Source organism: Phasianus colchicus, chromosome 6 (genome assembly GCF_987193195.1).
Source record: "Phasianus colchicus chromosome 6, bPhaCol1.hap1.1, whole genome shotgun sequence".
Classification (NCBI taxonomy): Eukaryota; Metazoa; Chordata; class Aves; order Galliformes; family Phasianidae; genus Phasianus; species Phasianus colchicus.
Window position 1 is genome coordinate 5,111,934 of NC_143441.1, and position 18,665 is coordinate 5,130,598.

At 36.4% G+C, this 18,665-nt stretch overlaps 1 protein-coding gene across 5 annotated transcripts in view; it reads left to right on the top strand.

Moving 5' to 3' along the window:
- GOLGA4 (golgin A4) overlaps positions 1 to 18,665 on the top strand; it is a 59,952-nt gene that overhangs the window by 22,595 nt on the left and 18,692 nt on the right. For 4 of the 5 annotated variants that reach the window (XM_031608391.2, XM_090142243.1, XM_031608386.2 and 1 more), the window contains 9 exons: positions 1,329 to 1,427; positions 1,942 to 2,080; positions 3,058 to 3,245; positions 3,718 to 3,801; positions 4,528 to 4,675; positions 10,522 to 10,700; positions 11,762 to 11,893; positions 12,888 to 13,043; positions 13,840 to 18,050. In XM_031608391.2, the coding sequence (XP_031464251.2) occupies positions 1,329 to 1,427; positions 1,942 to 2,080; positions 3,058 to 3,245; positions 3,718 to 3,801; positions 4,528 to 4,675; positions 10,522 to 10,700; positions 11,762 to 11,893; positions 12,888 to 13,043; positions 13,840 to 18,050 (5,336 nt within the window). Of the gene's footprint in view, positions 1 to 1,328; positions 1,428 to 1,941; positions 2,081 to 3,057; positions 3,246 to 3,717; positions 3,802 to 4,527; positions 4,676 to 10,521; positions 10,701 to 11,761; positions 11,894 to 12,887; positions 13,044 to 13,839; positions 18,051 to 18,665 lie in introns of those variants that run through there. The other variant, XM_031608390.2, reaches the window with a different exon arrangement.

The window sequence follows — 18,665 nt, forward strand, 5'->3', positions numbered from 1 at the left end:
CTTCTTTGCTGAGGAAGGAATTGCCTCTACAGCTCTGAAGCACACGAGGAAGGTGTGATCAGTAACTGTTGAGAACTAGAGGCAGTATATGGTTCAGAAGTGGAGGTGATTTGTTGAAAGGAGAGGGGAACATCTTTATTTGAAGCTGCTTTGCTATATTGCCCTTTTGGTGGTGGCCAAGCTTGGTCAGTGCTCACCACTGCAGGTCTCATAGTTGGTGTTTACTGGTTGGGGAAGGGATAGATAGCAGGAGACCTTAAAAGTGAGACTGGGATTTGGGTGAAAGCAAAGCAGGCAGCACTGTGTGCATTTTGTCTCATTTGCTTTTTCATCCTTTCTTTATGCTTTCTGGCATGCAACTAAGCCTGGCTGACAGATCACATATTTACAGGTGGTACTTGCTTTTACACAAGCAGCACCCTTGCAGAGTAATGGTGATAGAACTGTTGGCTTTCTGGGGTAAATCTTCCTAGTAAAGGTCTGTGTGGATTGAGTAAATAAAAGAATAAAAACACGTATATAAAGTGATTTGCAGTGCATGAATGAAACATGTATGGTTCTGGTTCTCTCAGTAAGAAGTTGAATGCAAATGTAAATACAGCTATTGTCCTAGCAACTAATTATTTAAATAATAATTAAAAAACAGATAAACTTTAAAAAGAATCAGAAACTGCCTCAAAGTTTTGTAGTGTAAATAGTGTAGATATTTACAGAGTAAATTGTGTAGATATTGCTTCCATATTTAGGTTACATCTACGGATTTCTAAAGCTGTTCAGCCAAATGAATTCAAGTACCAAGTAAAGCCACTCTGAAGTTTTTTGGCATCCTCTGTCTTATTTGAGACACATTCAGGATAAAAAAAAAAAAAAAAAAAAACATATTCCTTTCCATTGTTATAAATGGCATGTGTCATATTACAATTCTAGTGTACTGAATGAGCATAAGGGAAATTTACATTTCTGCTGTTTATGTTGATTTAATCTGGTGCCTAAATGCAGAATCTGGTTTACCAAAGTGCATTCTTTAGATCCCAGGAGAAATGTGTCTTTGGAAAACAGTTTTTAGGAACAGGCTTGAAGTGATCCTAACACAAACTGGAAGAGAGGATCCTTGATAATTTCACATCAAATCCTAATCTCTTATTTAGATGCTGGTATTAGAATTATGTTTTCCTAATTATGTTGCTTAGTAAAAAAAATAGATGCTGTGGTTTTGTTCTGAAGTTACAGTTGCAATGAGATATTTTTATTGTTTCATAATATGTAGATAAGCTTTTTAAATTCATGTTTCAGCTCTCATTTGAAATGTGTTTTTTTATGATTCTCAGGAGCTCCAGATGGATCAACAAGCTAAGAAACATCTCCAGGAGGAATTTGATGCTTCCTTAGAAGAAAAAGATCAACTTATTAGTGTTCTGCAAACTCAGGTAGAACACCATTCCCAAGAGGTGTTTTTAAAAATTAATTTTTTCCAGAAACTTTTTATGAATTTCCTGTATTGAGTGTCTGTGTTTTATTATAAATGCTGTTGTTTTTTAAGGCTTGAGAGTTTATGATTCCCTAGAAATTAAATATATACCTTTAGAACACCTTTGGAAAATCTCATTCTTGTTAAATAGAGGTGTTTGATCTGCGTTTAAATACCTTAGCAATGTCTTTGTTATCAAGAACATAACATTAGCAGATATTCGAGCTAAAAATGCTTTTGTAAAATATGTGGATTTTCCTTAATTGATCTTTGCTGTTTCTCCACTTCTAATTATACTATTTTTGTTGCTTGGAAACATAATTGTGATTTAAAAAAATGCTAAAAATGACCAGACAAGATTCTTCCTTTCTCTCCTTACTGAGAACAGTTTTCTTAACTTTCTCTTATCCTACAAATGAAAACATGGTCATCTTAGAATCCTTACCTTTTAACAAAAAGAACATTTTGTTTAGGTGTCGTTGCTGAAGCAGAGGTTACAGAATGGTCAGATAGGCATTGAATTACCTGATCCAAATAACCAGTCTGAATCACAAGTTCAAAGTCAAAGAAAAGAAATCAATGCAGAAAATATTGTGGAACCAGGAAGCGATGGTAGGTATTGGGGCTTTCTTTAAGAGATCTTGGTTTTGGTGGAATAAGCCTGCTGTTATTTATGATGGAGTAAAAGAACTTAAGGCACAACATATTTGGGCTGAAGTGTTCCTCTATATGGAGATATCTGAGCTATAGAAATCCCACTGTTGTTTAGATTTGGTTATTGATTGTGGGATAATATGTTGCTGGTATACCATGAAAATATCTGTTGTGACTTAATAAAAGTTAGGATTCAGATAGAGCTGAACATGCATCTTGAAATGCTCTTTGTTGAGGATCTGCCATGATTTTTCTGTTTAGATAACTTGTGGTGTTAGAGCAAAGATTTTCTTACCCAGTGTCATGTCTTTCCTAAGAATATGCTGCTTAGGAAGTAACATATGCATTTAGTCCCTGGGAATCAGAGTTCAGGATGTTTCCTGTGCTCAGATCTGCCTTGGGATTGTAGAGTGTAAGACCCATTCATGAAATGAATGGCTGAAAATGTGTCTGATCCTATTTTCAGAGCACCAGGACAGAACACAAGATACTATCCATATGCTAGTGAAGAGAGTAGCTTTTCTAGCTATGAGAAGCTATTCATATAGAGAAGAGCATAGCTTAGAAAGATACTGAACTTGGCCTTTTTCCTGCCTAATGCAATATTGCCAACCTTGCTATACTAGAATTAATGTCATACTCAACACTGTGAAAACAGGGGCCTGTTTACTTGGCACTTCAGAGATACGATTTGTTCTGCATTTTGGGATTTGCAGATTAATTTGGAGTTGAAGAATGCATTTGCCATCTTGTATATGTGTGTGCATGATTTCTGGCTGGACCTGGAATGCATTTAAAGTAGTCAGTAGGAAGTTTTGCAAACTTTGCACAACTTTATTTTAAAGAACTGTGAGTCACTCACCATGTGAAATAGGAAAGTAGATCTGCATTTTGGAAAAAGTGTGCACGTGGTAATGTTGGTATATTGTCTGTAGAGGGTAATGAAGATTCTGTTAAAACACTGGAAACTCTTAATCAGAGGGTGAAGCGCCAAGAGAACTTGCTGCAGCGCTGCAAGGAGATGATTCGGTCACACAAGGAGCGCTGTGCCCAGCTAAGCAATGAGAAGGAGGCACTGCAGGAGCAGCTGGAAGAGAGACTTCAGGAGCTAGAGAAAATGAAGGTAAAACACTCTTGATTTTATGGGTAGCTACGAGAACAGTGTAAGAATTCCAGTACTTGCTGAAGATCATCTTGTAAGCCAAGATGCAAGTAGGGGAGCAGATGTTAGGCATGTTTCTTGCCCATTTTACTGTTAGAGCTCTCTCATTCACAAGAGAACCCCTGCCTTTGGATACCTGAATTGTTACAGAAGCAATGAAGCAGCCTAACAATGAAAGATTTAGGAGTAATTCTAAGGCTGCCTACTTTCATTTCCCTGAACTTCATTCTCTGCTTTACCTCTAAGGCATACTGCAGGGCCCCATTGCTAGCCTAATTTAATTTTTTTTAATGTAACAACAGTTTTGGTTATTTACCAATCTAGGAATCATTCTTTCTAAAAGCCAAACGCTGAGTGCTTGCCAGAAGGTATTTTCATGTGGATGGCAGCGATTAAAGCTTTTGTGGATGGCCTCTCTTTATTTTCATTCTAGGACCTTCACATGGGTGAGAAGACAAAACTGATTACACAGCTGCGTGATGCAAAAAATTTGATTGAGCAACTAGAACAGGACAAGGTAAATAAGGAAGAATTTTTATATAAACTGTAGTTTTGGAAGAAGAGTGGTTAAACTTGAAATATCTGACTAAGTGGTGTTTGAAGGTGTTCATAGTCACCTATTTTGGACTCCCATGGTTACACACCTCAATGCAAGATTTAAAGAATCTAACGAGGATGAGATGCAACATAAAGGAATAAGCACCCAATGAAGTAGCTGTAGTTTCTTAGGAATATGAAGAGTTTCTCCATTTTTATTCCATCAAATATTTTTATTCCATCAAATATTTTTATTCCATCAAATATTTTTATTTTTTTTTAAACTGTGATTACTTGGAGTAACTTTTGATGGTGGTGTAACATGCAGCTGGCTAACACTCATCATCTGTGCTTGCTCTTTAAGGAGAAGCAGACATACAATAGTACTTTTAGTTTACAGAATACATATTTCAAAGAAAAACGTCTATCCCAAGAAAATAAATTTTTCTGATGGTCCTTGTTTCCTGGAGGAGTATTTTTAACCACTAGATAAATTTTGGCTCTTCGAAATAATTCCTTTTCTGATCTTTTTATTATTTTCTGTTTTCTGACATAGAAAAAAAAAAAAAACAACACAACACAATTTCTGATATTATAGTAATGGATTAAAGTTTATTCCTAACGAGGAGTGTGTCCTAGCTTGAAATTGTTTTCGATATGCATTTTATTTGTTTGTTAGCTTTTATCACAAGGACCTTTTCCATAGGGCATGGTAATTGCAGAGACAAAGCGACAAATGCATGAAACATTGGAAATGAAGGAGGAAGAGGTAGCCCAGCTGCATGCTCGGATCAAGCAGATAACTACACATGGCGAGGAGTTGAAAGAGCAGAAAGAGAAATCTGAAAGAGCTGGTAAGAAACTGAAGTTTATTAGCTTTCATATTTGATCACAAGAAAGCTTCAGCATATTCTTTTTGCAGTTTTTCATCAGGTGTTATTTGGAATGGGTATTAAAACATGCTTTTTTTCCTAATGTTCTGCTGCGTCACCCCTGCTGGCATCATTACTAACTTCATTTCCAGTCGTGAGTTATTAACTGTTCTGTGTGATACTCTACTATCAGTTCAACTGGGGCAAGTAAGGAAACTGCTAAAGCAGCTGTACCTTTATAGCAGAAAAGATTTGACATAGTGTTGTATTGGTGTAATTTCAGGAGGGGAACTTTGGGAAGATTTTTTTAAAAATGCTAATGCCTTGAATATTTGCTATAGAAAACATAGCAATTAATGCATAAGAACTTGAGAAGATATAGAAACAGAAGGATGTGTTACAATCATAACAAACATTTGCTTTCAGTAGTTGTAGCAGAAGAGTTTCGGGTCTTTTTCCTAGTAAAACATCAGTGATGATCCTGTTGTTTCGGGGTTTTGTAACCTAATATTTGTACAGTTATTCCACACCGAAGTTTGCTGTTGTTGGAAATTTGATAGCATTAATTTTGTGTACTTTCAGTCAGTCTTTCCACATTTTTCTTTTCTTTTTTTTTTTTTTTTGAACATAGTGAAAGCTATTTGGCACTGTATCTATTTAAATTCTTAGACAAACATTTAGATTGTTCTCATCATAGGCATTTAGAGGGAGTAGTTCACAGTCTTGGAGGAGCTATGATGTGATCAGTTGCATAAAGCATGCAGTATAGTATTTTTTTCTCTGTAAGTACTGTAGTGTAAGTACTGAGAAGTTCCAACCATACACCTTGTAGCAGTTTTATTTTAAATCTATGTAAGTTTAAATCAGAACTTTCAATTTTAAAAATGAATTTGTGATGCAGAAGAGCAGGTTCAGCTTCCAAAACCAGCAAAGGAAACATAAAGATAAGAAAGCAACAAATGGTCAGACAGAAGACTTCTGAACAACCTGTGAAAATAACAAATATTTGGATTAGGTGCCCTCCTTCCCTGACCTTTCATGACAATTTTTAGCTTTGAAATCCGTGTTGTAGAAATCAGTGACTCCTTTGCTGAAGTTGGAATTCTTGGAGACTGGAAAGTTTAGATTTTATTTTGTTTTTTTGTTTTGTTCTAAACAAAATATAATTATCAAGAATATTTTAACATCCCACAGATAGGAAGCTGCTGCTGACATTGAAACATAGCCATTTTTGAAGTGGTAGAAACCTTTAATGAGGAACTAATGTCCACACACTCCTGTTTGTACAGTCGTTTCCTCACATCTGCGTAGTTGGAATATGAAAACGAGTTAAAGACAATCTCTTTTCATGGAAATATTAACTACTGTAGTGACAAGGAATTTCACTTAGTACTATGTATTGAGTACATTGCACTTCACTAAGAGATTTGTGTGTTATATGTTCTTTTTATTTTTAAGTGCTTATGGTAAAGTTTATGGTGTATAAGTGTCCATTTTAACATAGAATGCTTATTTTTGTACTCTCTTAAGCATGCATATGCAGATGTTGGAACCTCTGGAAGATTACTTAGTGCATTTAATTTTATTAGGTTTTCCTATGCATTCCAAAGAAATCGTGATGCACAACTGAAGTGGAGCTTAATGCAGTCAAAATCATTGTTCTGACATTTGAAAAGACACCATGAATATTGGGAAAGCTTGAAATTGGTTCTTTGTCACAGCCTTTGGTTTTCACAAGTTCTGTGAACTTGGCAGCCTTATGTATTTGAGAGCTACAGATAGGTTACTTGGCTGGTTAATGTGAGATTATTTTTGATTGTAGGCTTGTTAATTTTTTATATCGTGATTCAGTGAAGATTTGCTTAGTGCAATATTGTATTTGCAGCAGTGTTACATTTCATCTACATTGTGACAAAATAAAGATTTGTACTTTTTTTGTACTTGGCATTTACTTCAGCGTACAGTATAGCACTGGGACAAAAATCAATGTATTTTGTGGCTACTTCATATTTTAAATTTTGTCAGTGTCACGTATCTGGCTTTTTTATTGCAATGAAGTGACAGTGCTGAAAAGCACCAGTATTTGATTTAATACAACAAAAAATAGCGACAGTTTAATGTTAATGCATTTCTGTGTACTGAAAGATGCATATCCTTATTTTGTGTGTGTTGTATAAACTATAACTGAGTGTCCCCAGTAAATGTTCAGTTTTTTTTATAGTTAGAAGTACACTGTATTGAAATCTCACAGAGCATCTTGTTTTTGTGCATCCACACATGCCAATAAGTGAATCATGGTGCCTTTCCCAAGCCTTGTATGAACAGGACTGGGGTAAGGGCTTTCTTTTCTTACATCAAACATTGGGTGCTTGGTCTGGGCTCTAAAAGTAAATTCTGTGCTTCTCAGGCAATGGCAGTTCATTAACTGGAAGCAACAACAAATGTTACTGAATGCTTTTCAAATTATGTACATTTTTTCTATTTTCACTTAGCAATAATATTGTTAGAATTAGTGAATTTATTGCTAAACTGAAGTTTGTTACTCCTCAATTTACGGCAAAGTTCTTTGACTTCTCAGAATGCAGTTAATTGATGAGTTTATTCTGTGAAGTAAAATAAACAAGCAGGCTTAAGAAAGTGAATTCCTATTTCTTCTTGCTGCTTTCTGCAGATGACATTTCCTTTGCAGGATTAATTAGTTTATGCTTTGTAAATTTCTATGGAGATTAAAAAAGCCTCAACTCTGTGTTGAGAATCCTGCATAGCTGCTCAAACCAACTGTAGGAAATTAATTCAACCTTTATTTCTCAAGTAGCTTTTTGACAAGATGCCTGCTCTCAGCCTTCAGTAAGAAAACGTAAACATCTTTTGCCAAATCTGTTCTGTGCTTTGTGCACGATTTCCAACAGTAGATGGCACTACAGCTGAAGGTAATACATGTTTGCAGTACTGACCAGGGTAACCAAGAAGCCTTCACAACACTGACTTGTGTTACACAGGGCAGCAGAGGCAAGGAAGGGAGAGCTGGAACTGATACTTAGGAGTAGCATATGTAAAGCAGTTAACTTTCTGGTGCACGTCTTATAAGAATCAGTTCTGCAACCTGGTGCTTCTTAGACTCAGGCTCTGTTTGATTTCATGTCAAAAATATCTGATGGTCTGCTTTGGTCACATGAATGAGTTCTTGCAAGACTTGTCTGATGCTTCCTTGTTGTGTCTGTTAGCACTTCTGTTTTACCAGTGAGCCTTAATGAGACCAGTACCTTAGACAGAAGGATCTTATCTCAACATTAGCTGTGCTGGTTCAGAAGGGCAGTGGCAGTGTCCTTACTTTACTCTTGGGATTCAGAATAGATGTACTTAGATAAAAACACAGACTTCCTATTCCAAGCTTTTTTCCACAGTAGTATTAAAAGCTTCAATAGATTAGAAAAATAATAGTAATAATAGTAATTTAGACTGTGTTCTCCTTTCCTGGTGTTAGTCCTCTACTGGTTTGAAATTCGCTTGTGTTACGCTACACTAGAATTAACTACTCTGATTTAAAACGTTGTGTTTTGCTGAAGTGCTAAAAGTGCCTGAGATGCATATAATTTAACTTTTACAGAACCGTGTGTGTTTGTGAAGTGTTGCTTTTTTGTGCTTTCATATCTCCTTGACGTTTCATCCAGCAGCTCTGCCTAGTGTTTGCATTAGCATCCTGCTTGCAATTATGGCAGTGCAGCTGTCATCCTGCATGTTGCTCAGCTTTCACTTACCAGCAGGTCAATCTTAGTGCAAATTTGATTCTTCTGTTTAGTGAGTTTGTGGGTGGTGGCAAATGCATTAGATTTCCTTTCTCGGAAGGAAGAGATTTCTTAAATGAAATTAAGATTTTATTACTCATAGTAAGTGAAACAGTGAAATATCTTAAAATCTGTTAGATGCAGGGTTTTTTTTTTTTTTTCCAAATTGTATTTAGTAAAAGTTTAGGCTGATTTGGCTGTCTCTGTGTGCTTTGGCTAGGGCTAAGGGAAGAGGAGAGCAGTCACTACCAGTCTCCAGATGCAATAGTGCAGCCTGCATTCATGGTTTGGGGCACAGGAGGAAGGAGTGGAGTCCTGCTGGCTCTGGGTGGCAAATGCCCCAGTGGAGATGATGAAGAACATGCTTGGAAAACAAGTGGCTGCCTCATTGGGAGCTATAGGCTTTGTGCATGCTGGCATTATACTTTACACTGCTTTGCTCTTTGACGTAATCTCTTAGATTTTTGTAAAGAGTTCTTGAAGTACTTTGTAAGGAGGTATTGGAGTAGAATGAGGAATGAAAAATTGGGTATGATTATGTGGTTTGGTATTGTCATGGTCAATAGCCTGTTAACATCCTAAAATATAATTGTTGCTGTGAAAGCTTCCTTGCATAGCAGTTGGAAAAGGTCAGAAATTGGATGAATGCAATTTTATGGGCTTAAGTAACTTGGAAACATATTTGTGGCATTGGCTCAACAAGCACAGTTTGTTCATAAAGACTGGTTTCAAATGTTATCAGAAGATTTTGAAAAGAAAGTACAATTTGCTTCTCTAATTCATGCCTGAGTATTATTAAACATGGTTAACTGTATTTGTTTCACAAAAAAGGATGACAGTTAACTGTTGTGAATGCCTACTAAACAATGGTGTATCAAGAAACGAGGGATGTGTGTTTTTTGGGTTTAGAATTAAGTGGGAGAAAGGTGAGCATACTAAATAACATCTTAAAAAGCGATTTTATGTCTGTTCCAGACTAATATCCAACTAGTCCACGTTTTTCTGTGCTCTGTTAAATTACAAACGTGATACTGGTACTATGATCACTGATTTTTACAAGGGTATTTTGCCAAAGTTAGTTTATGTAAAGAGTGTACCATATACCATGCTGTCTTGAGACTGAATTTTCCTTTGACATGCAGCAGAGGCTTCTCTGCTTATGCCCTTTTCAGGAAAAGGGACTTCCCAGATGGTGAATACTTCCTAGTCTAGTGTAAATCTATGGAGATTCTGTTGTCAGTTTCAGCGAGGGATTCAGATATTGAAACTGGTATTGAAAAATCATAACAAAACTGCTCCCATTCAAGAATTCAAGAATCGATTTGCTTTCTTTCTATATTCAAATGATCACCTCAGAAGTGAAATAGGCTAGAATATTTGTTATCATAAGAAGCAGCTGTGAGATGATTGCTTCCAATATCTAAGCTGTGTTTCAGCAGAGCTGTGTCTGTCATTACCTCTGCTTGTGTTCTTTGAAACACGTTACAAATATTCAAGTTCTTTTGAGAACAAATGGTAATATTTTTTCCTTAGATTTTTTATTTTAACAAAGTTTACAGAAGCACAAGGCAATCTTCATGAACACACATTTTTCCAGTGTCCCTTCTAATTGTGTTCATAGCAGTTTATGTTGAAGATAGGCAGTGAAAAGATGAAATTAGCAAAACCCATCTCTACACAGTATTAAAGAGAAGTTTATCAGGGTTATGCTGTGGGAAAGGAACAATTCTTTGGTAAATAAAATACAGTGGCACTATACATGAGTATTCTGTTCAGGAAGAGTTCTTTCATGATTTATTGAAAAGTGAGAAAATTATTCAGTGCTTATGGTTGGAAAAAGAGCCATAGTTTTACCTGTATAGTTTATATACCTTAAAAGGATTTTAGGGGAAGAAATAGAAACTACTGAAAGCCAAAAGCAATCGAGGCATTCATGGCCATTTATCAGTTTTTCCTTTCTAGATAATAAACTCATGAGAATTCTTGATGGATTCATAAGCTCACAAACTTTTTTTTTTTAATGTTTTTTTAAAATCTCTCCAGCTTTTGAAGAGCTTGAGAAGGCTCTGAGTATGGCCCAAAGAACAGAAGAAGCCAGGAAAAAATTACAGGCAGAAATGGATGAAAAAATCAAAGCAGTAGAAAAGGCAAGTGAGGAAGAGAGGGTAAATCTTCAGCAAGAGTTGACCAGAGTGAAGCAAGAGGTGGTTGAGATTATGAAGGTAAAAGCTGAAACTCTTATTTATTGTTGTTTTTTAACGTAATCATTACATTACAAATAAGTTACAGCTGTAAAATTCATTTAATATATCAGAACATTATTATAAAATTCTAGCTATTTAAAACATTAGAGAAACATTAATCTCTGAAATGAAAGATTTACATAACGTGTAAAGTGAAATAGAAAACTAACGTGTGTATTTTGTCACTAACAGTTTAAAATCAGTATGTTACTCATTGTAAAATGAACTGTATTGCTTTTAGTTTCACAGTGTTTAATAAAAGGATTTACTAGAAGTACACTTGAGACTTGAAGTCTCAACGAGATGATAAGGATATGTTCCAATATTTACTACAGATGAAGAAATTAATGTCAGTGAACTCACACACATCTCCACTAGGACTCTAAGTTCTAATGCTGAGGACTTCCAATAATTACCCTAGCCCAGTACACATAAAAGTTTAAGAACTTGTTGCCAACGGTTGATCACTACTTAAGAATAGCTAAAATCTGCTTGATCAAAGCAAATTTTATTCAGCTAGTATCAAATACATACTTCACATCTTGCTAAGATGTAGAGTGCAGTTCTTGTCTTGACATTTGTTGTGTTACTAATTTTTCACTGATGCTTTGGGAGAATGATTTATTTACATGATGTTATTCATAGGTGAAGCATCTATGTAAGCTGTAGACAGCTGTTTAAGGAGGTCAGGATGATTCTCTTGTGGCTCATGAAATAATGGGAATAGAGGGAAGGTCGCAGACAGAAGCTTCTGTTCCAATTTGTTATTACATCTGAACTAAAATTGAAAACACGAGTTCACCTTTGTAGAAGAGTCTTTTGAAAATGTGATGTTTCTTTTATGAGAACTATGGAAGACTTTAAATAACATCTGACAGGACTTATTACTAAGAAGTGTCTCAAATAATTGTTAGTTACTGAAAGGAAGCAAATACTTTCAGTTTCCTTTCTCTGCACTGTATTTCTTATTGGGAAATAATACAAAATGTTTTGTTAGTTAATGTTTTGAAATTAGTTTTTTTGTGACGTTTGATTCCCAGAAGTCTTCAGAAGATCGTGTGGCTGAGCTGGAAAAATTACATAAAAAAGAAATGGCTACCAAAGATCAGGAACTAAATGAGAAATTGCAGGCCCAAGAAAGAGAGTTCCAGGAGAAGATGAAGACAGCTCTTGTAAGCATTCCTAAAATGTGTAGAAAGACATTTCTCTAAGTGTGAGGTGGGTACTAGGAGACTTAAATCTGACCCATTCCACAATGGGAGTCCTTTAGCACTCAGATATGAGTGCCCTCCAAAAGTCAAGGAGCTCAGAGACATCAGAGCATGAAAGATAAGCAGCTACAATGACCCAGACTGAGTTAAAGATAATGAATCACTTTTAATCACTGACAGCTGCATGTTCTGTGAAAAATTTTTACTGTTTTTGTTAGACTCTCTTTGTTAGACTTGTTTTTTTAATTTCTACCTCTGAATTATTGGAGATTGGCCACAGCAACTAGAGAAAAAGAGGTACAAAGAATGAAGTTGTTAAACAAAAAGCATTGACATTCATTATGTCTGGTTATGTTATATTGTCAGAGAAACACATTTGCAGTGGTAGATCTCTGGTAGAAAAAATCCTTATGGGTCTTCGCTGTTTTCTGTAATCTGTAATCCAGTTCAGCTCATTGTGCAGCTTCACTTACCAACTAGGTATTCTTTTGTGCTCTTCTTTGGTGGCTGGTGACTAGAACAGAGGATGTTGACTGTTCCTTCCTGAGTATATTCTTCTACTTGTTTTTAAGATTACTTTTGAATTATAAGAAATAGAGATATAAAAATCTTTTAGCAAAATCAAGTGGGGACAGATGTTTGTTCCCCAGAGGTTACTCACAATTAGTAATGGTGACCAAGCAAAAATGAAATGCTTGAGTTGCATTGTTTGTCATGCATTCAAAAAAAAAAAAAAAAAAAAAGTGGAAGGCGAATGATTGCCAAGTAAAGAAAATGATCTGTAATAATCTGTTTTCACAGAAATACACACCATGTGTTTGTATGTAGAGGAAATATATGTGATTACTATGATTACTATATGATTCCTACTAACTTGTTTGTAAATTTCTTATTATACTGTTTTTGAAGGTGTGGGCCATCTTTATAGTGTATTGTCTTATTCATTTTGGTACAGGAGAAAAATCAGAGTGAGTGTTTAAAAACCCTTCAAGAGCAAGAGCAACAGGAATCCCTAGCCTTAGAAGAACTAGAGCTGCAGAAGAAAGCAATACAGTCAGAATGTGACAAAAAACTTGAGGAGATGCATCAGGAAGTAGAGACTTTTAGAACTGTGAGTAAATATTACAGAAAAGTAAACATTTTCTAAGAATGCCTTTCAGAATATTCTTAACTTTGACAAGTTTACAAATAATGTAGATGTTACGTGATCAGGTTTGGTTTAATTACATAGTGTAATAGTAGTGACCAAAATGTGATGTATTACCAAAGTAAGCTGCAGCTTGTACTTTTTTTTACATGATCTGATTTCAAAATAGAACAATCCATTCACTTTGTATCATGGTGTAGTATATAAATTTGTATCCATCAGCACAGGTTTTATGTGTGTAGTACAGGGAAGCAGTGCTTTCATCAGTTTAATTTATGGGTACTGCTACCATACAAACACTTACAAAGATGCTTAAGTAGTAAAAATTTGCTTAATTTTTTTGAAGTGTCTTTTGCTGTTTGTCACAGGAAAGTTTGTGTTTTCTCCTAAAGGAAGTTTGCATTTTATTCAACCACTCCCAAACTTAAAGTTGCGAATTTTGCTTATGGAGGAGTTTCAACTTTACATACAATTATATGAGGTGGAATTAAGATAAAACTAGTATGTAGGTATAAAGCCCAATAGCCCTTGTAGACTCAAGAAACCTTTAATCCAATCCTGTTTGTTTAAAAACAACATTGTTCTTTCATACATTACATGAATTAATTTGTTTGAATTATTTGTTTCCAAGTTTTTATTTTGTCTGTTTTCCCTGCAGTGGAATAGAACTTCTTTTTTCCATTAGCTAACTCACTTAACTTAATGGAAGCAAGGTTGATAACAAACTAGATAAATTAAATAAAACTGTGTTTTCTAACAGAGAATTCTTGAATTGGAGAGCTCTCTTGCAAAGTGCTCACAAGATGACAGAAAGCGTTCAGAGGAATTAAGCACTTTGATGGAGTCTGAAAAAATGCAGCATAACAAGAAAGTGAGTGATTTGGTTGAAAAACACAAGGAGGAATTGGAGAATGTGAAGCAGCAGCAGGAAAAGCTTTGGACAGAAAAACTTCAAATTTTACAGCAGCAGCATGTAATTGAGATAGAAAAAATGAGAGAGAAGCAAGAACAAGAAATAGATACAATACTGAAAGAGAAAGAAACGGTTTTCCGTACGCATATAGAAGAGATGAATGAAAAAACATTAGAAAAACTTGACGTGAAACAAACAGAATTAGAAGCGTTGTCATCTGAGCTATCTGAAGCACTAAAAGGACGTCAGGATTTAGAACAAGAGCTCTCAGAATTGAAAAGTAAATTGGGTGAAGCAAAGCAAGAATTTGAAGGAAAGTTGGAAGCAGAGAGGAATCAACACAAAGAAGAGATTGAAGTTATGATAAAAGAGCATGAGGTGTCTATTCAAGGAGTCGAGAAGGTACTGAAGGAGGAACTGAACCAAATGAAGCAATCGTTGGAGGAGAAGGAGAGACTGCTGGAGGAAATAAAAGCACATGAGCAAGAACTAAAGGAATCTGCACAAAGATCTGAAGCTGAACTTGTCCAAGTGTCTGCAAGGCTAGTGGAGGCTTCACTATCTCAGCAGAATACTTCTAATGAGCAGGCAAAGCAATACGAAGAGGAATTAGCAAAGCTCCAGCAAAAGCTGATGGACCTGAAAGGAGAAAAATTGGAACTTAGTGAGCAGTTAGTAAGAACTGAATCCCAGCTGAATGAAGTCAAGAAGGAGTTAGAATTGTACACCTCTCAGGTACATGACCTGAAGCAGCATTTGCAAGAGCAAAGCGATGAAAATACCCAGAAAATAACATCTCTAACACAACATTATGAATCTCAAATGAGGGATCTACAGGAAGAGGCTGATAAGGCAAAGCAAAGTCTAACTGAAAGGGAAAATGACATCGAACATGTGAGGAAAGTACAGAATGAACAAATGGAAGAGCTTAAACAGAAACTGTTAGCCGCAGAGGAGAGAATTAGTACTTTACAAGGAGACTATGAAAATAAGCTAAAACGTCAGGAAAACAAAATGGAGAAAATGAAGCAGAAATCGAAAGGTATGCAGGAAGCCTTCAAAAAGAAACTCGCTGAGCAAGAATCGAAGCTAAAGAAAGAGCTTGAAAATAAGCAATTGGAGTTCAGTCAGAAAGAGAGTGAATTCAATGCTAAAATGTTGGAAATGGCACATGCCAGCTCAGCCGGAATCAATGATGCTGTGACAAAACTGGAGTCTAATCAGAAAGAGCAACTGGAGAGTCTTGCTGAGGCTCATAAGAGGGAGTTGGAAGAAATTAGCCAAAGTTGGGAAAAGAAACTCAGTCAGCAGGCTGAAGAGCTCCAGGAAAAACATGAAATGGAACTGCAAGAGAAAGAGCAGGAACTTGGAGATCTGAAAGAGAAACTTGCCACCTGCAGTGCTGAAAAAGAGGACTCGAGGACAGAAATAACCCGACTGAAGGAAGAGCAAGTCAAGAGGAATGAGACCCTGAAGCAATTGCAAGAAGATCTAGAACAGTCCTTAGCTCAGATGAGTGCTCTGTCGAATAGTGAAAGTGGCCTGAAAGCACAGCTCCAAAAGCTGGAGGGTGATCTTAGTCAGTCCCTGAAAGAGAAATCAGGACTTCAGGAACAGATCAGTAGGCAGAAAGCAATTGAAGAGAAGGACAAAGCCAGAATTACTGAGCTGGCAGATAAGCTGAAAGCCCTGGAAGAGAAACTCCAAACTATGCAGTCTTCTCACAATAAGGATCGTGAAAATTATGAGAAAAAAATCGAGGCTTTTCAGCTACAAGAAACTGAGGTTAAGGAGCTTGCAGCACAATTAGGTGCTTATTGGAAGAGCGCTGAAGTTCTATTGCAAACAAAAAGCAATGAACTAATTGAAAAATGTAATGAAAAAATTGGCATAGTAACATGCAAAATTGCAGAATGTGAGCGCCAAACTATAAGAGTTAAAGAAGCGGTAATTGTTAAAATGAATAAGTCAGTGCAGCAGCTGCAAGAGAAGGACAATGTAATACAGTCCATGAGGGCTGATATTGAAGGTCTTGTAACAGAAAAGGAACAATTGCAGAAAGAAGGAGGGCATCAGAAGCAAGCAGCAACAGAAAAAGAAACTTGCATAACACAGCTCAGGAAGGAGTTATCAGAAAATATCAATGCTGTCACCTCAATGAGAGAGGAACTCCGGGAAAAGGAATCAGAGATCTCAACTCTCAACAAAACAATAAATGAGCTTAACGTTAGACTTGAAAGCATGGTAAGCTTAACAGAGAAGGAGGCAGCCATCTCTCTATTAAGCACTCAACATCAAGAGGAGCGGTTGCAGTTGTTAAACCAGGTACAGGAGTTGTCATCCAGTGTTGAGCTACTGAGACAAGAAAAAGCATCGGCTCTTGAGCAGGTGGATCATTGTACAGCCAAGCTGTCAGAGTGGAAGACAAAAGCACAAACGAGGTTTACACAAAATCATGAAACTATTAAAGATTTGCAGAGCAAACTTGAGGTAAGCAATACCCAAGCCACTAAAAAAGATGAAGAGCTAAATAAGCTGAAGGAGGAGCTGGCTCAGCGAGGCAAGGATCTGGATAGTTTAAAAAGTGCCCTGGAACAAAAGGAAAACAGGATAGAAAAACAAGAAAGTGAGTTAACTGCAGAATTAAAAATCCAAGCAGCAAGAGTTGCTGAATTGGAAGAACACATTGCTCAGAAAACTTCAGAAAATGATTCCTTGATGGAAGAACTTAGGAGGTATAATGAACAAAAAGACGCAGAGCAAAAAGAGGTAGCTTGGCAACTCCAGCAGGCAGAGAAGGTTGCTTTTGAAAAAGACAATAGATTTAAGGAGGCTGAAGAAAAAGTGCTCAATCTTGAAAAGGAAGTAGGTTCTCTGAAAGCTGAACGTGAAGCAAAAGAGAGAGAATTTGATCAAATGAAATCAGCAATACTTAAAAGCAAAGAGGAAGAACTAAAAGAGTTAGAAGAGAGACTGAATGCAGAGAACAGCACGAAGTTGGCAGATCTGAAAAAGAAGGCAGAGCAAAAAATTGGTTCCATTAAAAAGCAATTGTTGTCTCAAATGGAAGAAAAGGAACAGCAATTAAAACAAGATAGAGAAAATCAGGTAAGACATTTGGAACAAAAAGTGCAGGAAAGAGAGGCCAAAATTGAATCCCTGGAAGAAAAGATGAAGTCAACAAAAGATTCCATGGAATTAGAGAGAGAAATGCTGCAAAAAATAGAGAGTGCTAAGGCTGCTATAGAGCAAGAAAAAAATGAAATACTTAAGAGTGTCCAACAGACACACGAAGAGAAAACGAACGAGTTACAGAAGGACTTGATAGAGAAAAACAAGTTGTTGCAGAAGTATGAAAGCGAACAACGTGAAAGTATAGACTCTCTTCTAGAACTGCAAAAGAAACAGGAAGAGCTCCTTAAAAAATTGGAATGTGCCGAGAAGAGACAGAGAGAGGAGCAGAGTGTGACTGAAAGGCTCAGGGAAGAGCTTGAAGAGCAGGCTAAAAAATACTCCTTGCTAGTGGATGAGCATGCTCGGTGTGGTGGTGATTTAGCAAGTAGTAGGGAAGAACTGAAAGCTAAAGAACAAAAAAATCTGGATATGGAGAATATAATTGGAGATTTCCAGAAAAAAATGCAGGAAAAAGATGCAGTCAGTCACTCTTTAGAGCAGAAGGTGAGAGAATTGGAAGATAATCTAGCTAAGGTAAATGAAGCGCACAAGATAGAGATGGAAGATAGATGTTTGAAATATGAAGAAAACCTAAAAAGTTTACAGCAGCAGCTGGAAGAAAGAAATGACCGCTTGAAAGCTTGTGAAGCAAATGCTGAAGAAAAGACTAAATCTGCTTTGGAGCTGCAGAAGTTACTGGGTGACATGCAGAACCAGCTGAAGGACTTGCAAGCTAAACTGGAGGAGACTGACAGGGAGAAACAGAAACTACGTAAGGATGTAAACAGTCTTCAGAAAGACCTGCGTACTCTGCGAAAAGAACATCAGCAGGAGCTTGACATAGTTAAGAAGGAGTCCTTAGAAGAAATGGAGCAGAAAATCAGGTAAATTCTTCATTCCCAGTCTGGTTAACATCTCCTTTATTTTTAACCATTTAAGGAGACCTTTTTATAGCTTGATTTTTAACAATGAAATGATGACTGGTATTTTGCTGTGTTTTTTTTTTTTTTTTTTTTTTTTTTTTTTTTTTCTAGATAGACTTAAACAGAAAGCAAGGAACACATAAAACATTATTTGATTCATCAGTTTAAAATATGGTTTCTCATTTGACAAAATAATACCACTTGAATTGTTCGGTGCATTACCAGAACATAAGATACAGTTTTAGTTTCCTGAAACAAGAAACAAAGTCTACTAAAGCTCAGTTCTGAGAGCTTCGTGTCACTGCCCTGTAAAGTAGCTCAGTATCAATTGAAAGTTCAGAGTGTGAACTGGGGTGGTGGGAGGGAAACAAGTGGTACCAAGAATTGTCCACATATACTGCAGAAAATCTGGTATGATGTTCAGTGTTCTGATAGTTTTATCAGGCAGGGAAGTTCCTAAAAACTCTACTATGGGTGCCCATTTAATTCGAAGTTTTGAGCAAAAAGTGTGTATCTTCGAGTGAAGGAGAGTGAGAGGACAATGGCACACGATGGTTCAATTCTGGTTTGTTTGTT